This window comes from Bison bison, unplaced genomic scaffold, assembly GCF_000754665.1.
Source record: "Bison bison bison isolate TAMUID 2011002044 unplaced genomic scaffold, Bison_UMD1.0 scf7180017864317, whole genome shotgun sequence".
NCBI classification, from domain to species: domain Eukaryota; kingdom Metazoa; phylum Chordata; class Mammalia; order Artiodactyla; family Bovidae; genus Bison; species Bison bison.
The window spans coordinates 5,411,568-5,421,886 of record NW_011494889.1 but is presented as its reverse complement, the minus strand read 5'-3'; the positions used below and the strand labels follow the sequence as shown (position 1 = coordinate 5,421,886).

At 38.6% G+C, this 10,319-nt stretch overlaps 1 protein-coding gene across 1 annotated transcript in view; it reads right to left on the bottom strand.

The window, feature by feature from the left end:
* The window catches only part of KIF28P, an 81,121-nt gene extending 70,808 nt beyond the window's left edge, over nucleotides 1-10,313 (bottom strand). Inside the window, exons 1-2 of the mRNA XM_010852890.1 lie at nucleotides 9,750-10,313; nucleotides 1,573-1,767 (exon numbers count right to left, since the gene is read on the bottom strand). Coding sequence (XP_010851192.1) covers nucleotides 1,573-1,767; nucleotides 9,750-9,956 — 402 coding nt within the window. The 5' untranslated portion in view covers nucleotides 9,957-10,313. The remainder of the gene's footprint in view (nucleotides 1-1,572; nucleotides 1,768-9,749) is intronic.
* Between the last annotated feature and the right edge of the window lie 6 nt (nucleotides 10,314-10,319).

The following is a 10,319-nucleotide window of genomic DNA, read 5'->3' as shown; positions in this document are numbered from 1 at the left end:
CATCAAGGCTGTATATTGTCACCCTGTTTATTTAACTTATATGCAGAGTACATCATGAGAAACGCTGGGCTGGAAGAAGCACAAGCTGGAATCAAGATTGCCGGGAGAAATATCAATAACCTCAGATATGCAGATGATACCACCCTTATGGCAGAAAGTGAAGAAGAACTAAAGAGCCTCTTGATGAAAGTGAAAGAGGAGAGTGAAAAAGTTGGCTTACAGCTCAACATTTAGAAAACTAAGATCATGGCATCTGGTCCCATCACTTCATGGGAAACAGATGGGGAAACAGTGCAAATAGTGTCAGACTTTATTTTGGGGGGCTCCAAAATCACTGCAGATGGTGACTGCAGCCATGAAATTAAAAGACTCTTACTCCTTGGAAGGAAAGTTATGACCAACCTAGATAGCATATTAAAAAGCAGAGACATCACTTTGCCAACAAAGGTCCATCTAGTCAAGGCTATGGTTTTTCCAGTGGTCATGTATGGATGTGAGCGTTGGACTGTGAAGAAAGCTGAGTGCCGAAGAATTGATGCTTTTGAACTGTGGTGTTGGAGAAGACTCTTGAGAGTCCCTTGGATTGCAAGGAGATCCAACCAGTCCATTCTAAAGGAGATCATCCCTGGGTGTTCTTTGGAAGGAATGATGCTAAAGCTGAAACTCCAGTACTTTGGCCACCTCATGGGAAGAGTTGACTCATTGGAAAAGACTCTGATGCTGGGAGGGATTGGGGGCAGGTGGAGAAGGGGATGACAGAGGATGAGACGGCTGGATGGCATCACCAACTCGATGGACGTGAGTTTGGGTGGAGTCCGGTAGTTGGTGATGGACAGGAAGGCCTGGCGTGCTGCGATTCATGGGGTCGCAAAGAGTCGGACACGACTGAGTGACTGAACTGAACTGAATAAAGGCTATAATCTTTGAGCTGAGTTTTCAAAGATGAGTAGACAAGAAGAACAGAGAGAAATGGTTGGGAGGAAATGAACACAGCCTCAGTAATTTGTGGGAAAATCTTAAGCATACATGTAACTGGAGTCATAGAAGGAATAAGGGGAGGCCAAAAATACTTGGAGAAATTATGGTTGAAATTTTTTCAAAGTGGAAATTACAAACACATAGATCTATGCAGGTTAATGAGCTCTATCCACATTGAAATGACCACTTTTCCTTTGTACCCCATTGTATCCCACATATATTTTTATAGAACCTGTAACATTTGAATGCACTTTTTTGCCTGTCTCCCTACACCAAATTCTGAGCAACTTTCAGGCAGAATAGTGTATGGCACATGTTAAATACTCGATAAACCAAAATTCTCAAATGCCGAGTGCCACACAAGTTTGGCTTATTTTGCTTATATCAGAGAGGAAAATATAACTGACTTGACCAATATTCCTTTTTTGAAACATGTAAATACATCAAAAAAATAACAGACTTAAGCGTCTAAAGAATTATTTAGACAACAGTTATGCTTTTGGACCTCATAAAAAAAATCAACGTACTAATATATTGTTAACACTTAAAAAAAAAAAAAAAAACTTCCATTGATGCTATTTTAAAGTAATTTACCTGGCCTGCAAATTTACTGCCAGGATCAGCTGAAATAAACACACCATCTTTATCCTTTTGAAATCCACTGTGAGACCAATATGCCAGGTCAAAAGTAAACGTCTTCGTATGTCCTGGATTCTTAGGGTCTTGTATAATGGTGGTGGTCCTGGAATGCATGGAAATCACACATTTGCTCCCAGAATTCTTCTCTCTCTATAGTCAAATCACAAATTCAAGTCAATTATTAGTTTTCCTGTCATCCAATTTTTTTGCAGATCTTTACATCTAGTAAGAAATTAAGCTAGTAACTTACCGTTCATTCATTTTGTTCTCTGATTATTCTTAGCAGCTGTTATGACAACAGTTGCTGTTATGGGTCCTCAGAACTTTTGAAAGGCTTGTCTCCAGTCATATTAACTTTCTGAGAATAGCATATCCAACACTCAGCTACGCTAATAGCATAAACTACAGCATCAGAGATCCATTCCCAACATGGCAACGTAAGATGCTACCCTGTCCCACTCTCCAACAAAACTGGTGAAAAGTATTAAACAAAAAAATGAAAATGAAAAAACAAACAAAAGGAAATGGAAATGGTTCTAAGAGCAACAGCCAATGAAGAAAGATCTATTCAAGAAATCTATCAAAATTTGGTAAGAAAGGAGAGTCCATGGTGTTTAAGCAAGACTATTCCTTCTCTCGCCACTGTCAGCTGAACCCAGGAGAGACAACTCCAGACTGCTGGAGCTGAGAGCACAGGGCTCCCTTTCTCCCTGGGTCCCAGGAGGAGGGATTTCTTCCTGAGAGGATAATGTCAGCATTTCTCACCCTGCCCCCTTCCACCTGTGACTGAGGCTTCATGTGGGAAAGTATGGGTAAGAGGTGGGAGCTCCTTCTTCTACCCAGTTTCCACACATGGAACAGAGACTCTGCCTTGGTTGCAGCATGCTGAGAATACTCGGGTGCTGACCACACTTGCCCTGGCTCCCGAGGTGGTAGTTCTTTGCCAGGAGAGACAAGCTGAGATGACTGCAGGTTGCTGTTCTACACTAACCAAAAACTGGGCTTCTAGAGCAGGGCCATCATACAGAGTAGCTTCCTTGTGTCCCCACCCACAAATCCAGAGCCCTGGTTTAGAGATCTTGCCTGGGCACTTAACCTCTTCCCAGAGGAACTGACTTCATTTGCCCCCTTAGAGACGTCCAACACTAAGAGCACTCTTTAGAACAGAGGTGGCTGTGATGAAGGGCAACTCGGAGATTCAAGATAACAGGTTAAAGTACAGGTTCTGTGGTTTGGCTTCCCTGGTGGCTCAGATGGTAGAGAATTGGCCTGCAATGCAGGAGACCCCAGTTCAATCCCTGGGTAGAAAGATACCCTGGAGAAGGAAATGGCAACCCACTCCAGTATTCTTGACTAGGGAAATTCCATGGACAGAGGAGCCTGGCGAGCTACATGGGATCACAAAGAGTTGGACACAACTGACTCACTTTTTTTGGTCTGGTTTGCTGGGGAGGAACCCACCCGGACTCAGAAAAAATATCAATCACTGATCTCAGAAACTAATCCTTTTTTAAAAGGAACCAGAATTTGATTGCAATAGTTCGTAGAGCAATTTATGCCCCTGGTCATCATTGAAAATAGAGCAATCAGTCGGCAATCAGTGGACTTCACACTTTGGTGTGGTCGAGAGAAAGGGAGCCCTACAAAAACTGTTACCATCCCACAGTGACCAGGTAGGAAATAAGACTTCACTAAAATAATCCAGCCAATCACTAAACAAATGTTGGGGAAGTTCATACAAGTAGTCTTGTCCAGGCTTCAGAAGCAGCAATAGGTCTTTGACTGATCAGAGACCCTGAAAGGAATTACATGCCAAACTGCTGACTGGCAGGAACGCTGAAAGTAGGTCTTGAGAACCAACAGTTAAGGGAATAAATAACATGGACGGTAAAGAGTCACAAAACTTCCTGGGCCTGGGGAATCTGGCAGTTCCCAGGGATCACTGAACATTCTGAGACTGACAACTAGAAATACAAACATTTAACATAATAGCCGAAGCTGCATCTTTGCATGTAAGCTGATGACTACCAGCCAGCCTGAAGCTTGGTGATAAAAGCAGGACTCCTTTGGATGGCACTCTCAAGTCTCACCCACGGAATGTACCTTCAAATTGGGGACTCCAGATTGCTGAACCAGGGACTTCCCAGTGTTCCTTAACTCTGGATGTAGGTGTTCCCCCAATTAGGTGATGTATATGGATATGTATTTTCTGCTATACTGCTTGTGGATCTTCCAACTGGGGCTGTGGCTTGAATCTGGATGTAGTGCTTCCCCAATCTGGTGATGTACATATATTTATCTCTTGCTATATTGCTTGTCCTCATACTGTAACTTACTATTAATATAAGAAACTTCCTTAATTCTTGCCTTCTTAAAGACAAAGTGGTTATTTTGCCAGTGAATTCTCTGAACCTGAAAGTCCTTCAGCAGAACACAAATCTTTCGGCAAAACAACAAATAAACAAGCAAATAACAATAACAAGCTAAAGAAGACTGGGAAGAGCAGCACTCAGATTTGCTACAATGCATTATCTAAAATGTCCAGTCCGTCCAATAAAAAACTGTGACCGCAAAGAAATAGGCAAGTAAGGTCCATACACTGGAAGGGAAGCTGGCAACAGAAACTGAGAGTAATCAGATGCAGGAGTTACCAGAAAAGTAAAAACCATAAATATATTCACAGCACTGAAGGAAACCAGATTAAAGAAATAAAGGAAAGATTATAAAGGAATAATATAAACAATTTATTACATTAGATAATTTAGATGAAATGGACAAATTCTTAGACACCAAGTATGAAATACTCAAGAATAGACAATTTGAATAGACCCGTAACAAACGAAGAGACTGTAGTAAAAACAAAACTACTCATGAACAAATGGCTAGACTGCTTGATTCTACAAAGATTTACAGAATTAATACCAATTCTTCATAAACTCTTCCAAAACATAGAAAAGGGAATACTCCCTAACTTATTTTTATGAAGCCAGTATTACCCTGATACTAAGTAGAGACAAAGATATCTCAAGAAAATAAAGCTACAAACCAGTATCTCTGATAAGATACTGCAAGAATCCTCAACAAATCATTACTACCGTGAATCCTGCAACATATAAACAGAATTATATATCATAACCAAATGAGATTTATCCTAGGGATGCAAGCTTGGGTTTAACATCTGAAAACATTTCTATTGTTTCAATTTTATGGCCTTTGACATCCATGAATTCAGAAACAGCAAACAACTTAACCTTTTGTGCATATCAACCAATCTGAAGGCCACATCCCAAGCCTTTATCTAATCCCTTTATCTAATTCACACCCCAAGCCAGTGTTTCTCCCAACTCACATTACCCCAGAACCAGGTACCTGACAACTAGGCTGCACCTGGCCAACTGAAGTCTAGAGTCCAAGGAAACTATACTATCCAATCCAAAAATTGCTCAAACTTGCCTACTGTGCGTTGCCCATCCCTTCCTGTGGAAACCACAATAAGGGTGTGGGCCAGGCATCCTTTCCTCCAGCCTTCTGACCAACTTTGATATTTCCCTGTATGGCTACGTAGAATGCTCCTTTCTCTTGAAAATTATAAGGCAGTGATCACTGAATCTGTCACCTTATTATATCTGATTAAAACAAATCTTGGGTACACTTTAAAATAATGATCAATGTAATATGTATCAATAGAATAAAAAAAAATCACATATCATCTCAATATGTAGAAAATGAATATGACAAAATTCAACACCCTTTCATGATAAACACACTCAAAACACATCAGCCACAGAATGGGACTTCCTCAATCTCGTAAGGGGCATCTACGAAAAACTTCAACAGCCAAGGCTGACTATTACTCTCTAAGATCAGGAAGAAGACAAGGATTTCTACTCGTGACGTTTCTATTCAACATTGCATGGGAGGGTCTAGCCAGGGAAATTAAGCAAGAACAGGAAACAAAAGCATCCAGATAGGAAAGGAAGAAGTAAAATGATAGCTATTTGCAGATGATATGATCTTAGAAAATCCTGAGGAATCCACTAGAAACTATTACAACTAGTAAATGAGTTCAGTAAGGTTGCAGGATGTAAAATCAATATACAATAATAGACTTTTTATACACTTTAAACAATTTGAAAATGAAATTAGGAAAATTTCATTTCTAGTACTACCACAAAGAATAAAATACTTAAGAATAAGGTTAACAAAAGAAGTACAAAACATACCCTGAATACCTCAAAACGTTATTGGAAGAAACTAAGATCTAAAATTTAGAAAAACATCCCATTTCATGGATCGAAGGAATTGGCATTATTGCAGGCAGATTCTTTACCCTCTGAGCCACCAGGGAAGCCTATTATTAGGAGAAAAATCCCCAAACAGATGAACATTCAATTCAACTCTATAAAAAGCCCCCTTTCTTTGTAGAAATTAACAAGCTGATTGTAAAATTCATATGGACCTGACAGGCATCCAGAATAGCCAAAATCTTCAATCTTCAAAACGAAAAAAGTAGGATTCACACCAATCTCACAATTTAGTACAACCGACAGTGATCAAGAGAGTGTGGCACTGGCATACAGACAGACATACAGATTAATGTAATAAAGTGGAGAGTCCAGATACAAATCCAAACGTCTATGATCAACTGATTTTCAACAAGGCTGCCAAAATGAAGAATGGCCTTTACAAGGAATGGCACTGGGAAAACTTGATGGTCACACACGGAAGAATGAACTTGGATCATTACTTCACATGATATATAAAAAGCAACTCAAAAAGGACCAAAGACCTAAATGTAAGAACTAAAACAGAAAACATAAATCTTCATGACATTGGAGTGGGCAAAGAGAGATAAAACACCAAAAGCACAATTTTAAAAAATGGACTTCATCGAAATTAAAAATGTTTGTGCTTCAAAGGATAAAAAGGTAACCCTTTGAATGGGAGAAAATTTCCAAGTTGTATATCTAATAAGAAATTGTAACTAGAATATGTAAAGAACAGCTCAATATAAAAAGATAAATAGTCCAATTTAAAAATGAACAAAGGATCAGAATGGACATTTCCCCAAGGAAGACACACTAATGGGCAATAGTACATGAAAAGACCCATGACATCATTAGTTATCAGGAAAATGCAAATCAAAAAAACATGATATACCACTTCACACCAACTAGAATGGCTATAATGTAAATGTTGGCCTGGACTGGAGAAACTGGAACCTTCATACAATGCTAGTAGGAATATAAAAATTTCCAAGTAGGTGCAGCTGCTTGGAAAAGTCTTGACAATTTCTTGAAAGATAACACAGTTACTGAATGACTCAGCAATTCCATGCCTAGGTATATAACCAAAAGAAATGAAAACTTGTGTCCACACAAAAATCTGTAAACAAATATTTATAGCAGCATGATTCATAATAGCTAACAGCGAACAGGTGGAAACCACCCTGACATTCACTGAGGAGTGGATGAACACAATGTGGTATATCCATACAATGGATTAGTATCCAGCCATAAAGAAATGAACTTTTGATACAACATAGATGACACAACATAAAAGTATGTCGTATCATATGACACAACATAGATAAATCTTGAAAACACTATGCTGAAAGAAGCCAGTCACAAAAGACTATATAATTCTATTGATATGAATTGTACACAACAGGGAACTATGCAGAAACAGAGATTAGTTTAATGCTTGTTTAGGACTAGGGAAATGAGGTGATTAAAAACGTTATAAATCTGATCATGGTGATGGTTGCATCTGTGAATACATTACAAGTCACTGAATCATACACCATAAGTGAGCTAAATGTGTACTATGTAAATTATCTCAATAAAACCATTTAAAAGGTGGCCTAGATGGTAAAGAACCTGCCTGTGATGTGGAAGACCTGTGTTCAATCTGGTTGGGAAGATACCCTGGAGAAAGGAATGGTAACCCACTCCTGTATTCTTACCTGGAAAATCCCATGGACAGAGAGAGGAGTCTGGTAGGCCATAGTCTATGGGGTTGCAAGGAGTCAGATACTGAGTGACTAACACGATGGTGAAAATAACTATAGCAGCTAATATTAAAAGTACTTACGTGTCAAACATTGTGCTCAGTAATTTACAGATTACTTCAAACTAGTGTTTCTAACGGCAATCCTGTGAGGTATCAACATCTCTATTTTAGACTTAAGGAAATCAAGGCTCAGAGCTTAAAACCTTGCTCAAAGCCACACAGTAGGTAAGGGATAGTCAGGTTTTGAACTCATGTTCATCTGACTTCAAAGGCTCCTGACAGTCGGGACTTCCTTGGTAGTCCAGTGGTTAAGAATCCACCCCCGGGGACATGGGTTTCATCCTTGACCCATCCTGGAAGATCTCACATTCTGCCAGCAACTAAGCTTGTGTGCTAAAACCACTGAGACAGTGCTCTAAAGCGGGCTAAGTCGCAACTACTGAAGCCCGCAGCTCCAGAGCCATGCTCTGCAACAAGACACCACTGCAACGCGAAGTCCACACGCTGCACCTAGAGTAGCCCCAACTTGCTGCAATTAGAGAAAGCCCCCACTGCAACAAAAAGCACAGAAACGAAGAACCCACGCAGCGCAACAAAGACCCAGTATGCCCCCGGACCCCCAAAGACAGACATTGTCTTACAACAAAGGAAGTCTCATAAAATTGGATTTCTGATCCCACAGCGAAAGCAACACTGGATATGAAGTTAGAAAACTAGGCAGGGTCTAGGTCACCAAAGCGGTTTAATAGTTGTCCGGATGTGATCTAGAGCTACCCTCAAACCATTTCCTGAATTCATTTTCTTTCTTCCTACTATTCCAGTCTAAGATAATCAACTTTGGTGGTAGATATGAATCAAAGGGGCCCTAACTATGTAATTGTTTTACTGCCCATTTCTATATCCTAGTTAACTGTCCCTCAGTGTGGTCATTTAATTTAATCATATATTAACTCTATGACATGTTTTGAATCTGTTCCCTGAGAAACTATGCCACTTTAGAAACCTTAATTAGGGGCTACACTACAGTGAGACATAACCACACTTGTGTCTAGTTATAAAGTTATCTAATCATATGTCTGCCTGATTCCTGAAGTATTTTCTGTAATATAGAGGAATGTTAAGGGACAGGACAGAATTGGTATCAACTGAATATGTGCAAAGCAATATTTTGTATTAACGGACGAGAGTAAAAGCAGCAAACTACACAAGGGGGAAAGTAGATGTAATATGAGGTCATCACTACATTGTATCCCATTCAGAATTAATTATTATCAAATAAGCCTTTGCATGTTGTTTCAGCATACTCTTATCCAAATCTTATTTATCTCCTTTATGGCCATTTCAAATTCTTCTAGCTCCAGGAAGTCTTCAAGTTCTGTGCAAGCAGAATGAACTGCACCCAATCTTTCTCTGGGTACCAAGATGATTCACCTTACCATAGTACATATTGCTATAAACCATTAACATACATAAGACTATACGCTGTTGAGAACGACGACTTTCCTTTGTATCCTCAGTTTCTAGTTCAGTGTTTGATCCTCAACAAATAAGCAAAAGTCCGCTGAATGGATCAACTGTTCACAATTATCTTAAAATTCAACTACTCCGTTGATAATCAAAGACAGACAATTGCTAAAGGTCCCAGAATAAGTATAACTCATATTTTATCCTAAATGTTGTAGCAACAGTTTAATGACTGGTATTTTCGTAAAAAGTTATACAAATACAATTATACATAAAAGCATATAAAATACATAAGAGTTCATTCAGAACTGGAAATTTGTTTGCTTATGATGTTTTTTTTGGGGGGGGGGCGTAAAAACACATAGCACATGTCTATATTCACCAAACTGCATTGGTTTAAAAAATTATTGACAAAACATTTTTCTTGTCAATTTTTTTTTTATTGTGCTACTTGTGCAAAAGAATGAAATTGTTTTCTGAATTATGTTTAATTTAGATCTTTAAATTACTCATTTAACAAGTTCATTTAAATAAATTTAATATTCGGTAAAGGACAAGCAGCTTCAATACAAGTTTGATAATTATTATTTAAAAAATTAATAAAATGAAAGTCATAGTCAAACTTTCAACAAGGCAATGTAACATTTAACACTAACCTGACTAAAAGGCCGCACTCGTACTGCTACTTTCACACTCTCAGTACTTGGCATAGGCATTTTCATCATTTTCCCATTATTTGTACTGTTATTTGGTAGAAAAATAATGTAGAAGGTACACCGCTTATGCTTCACACTGAAACACTGAAAGCTTAGCCAACAAAAGCAGGCTGTTTCTAGACAATCAATTATTAATGGTCCATTCATTATACACTATCAATTACCTGTTATAATTTTACAATACTTATTTATTGATGAATTGTATAGCCCACATCAAGTATCACCACTTAATTGCACAGTCACATTGCAGAAAACAGAGTGGTTTTTCTTTTCCTTTTTCCACATCTACTCACACCCTTTACCCATCCTCAATACTCTGTGCCTGAGGTCCTATGAGAATTTGTCATTTTAAAACCTGAATGAATGTTAAGGGATTTCTGTGACTCAGTAGCAAGCTCCTTCACAGCGAAAATGTTTATAAAATTTGTTCAGACTTTTCATTCTATTAATATTAGGCACATACAAAGTGCACTGAATAGCCACAAAACAGCTTTTTAAAAAAAAAAAACA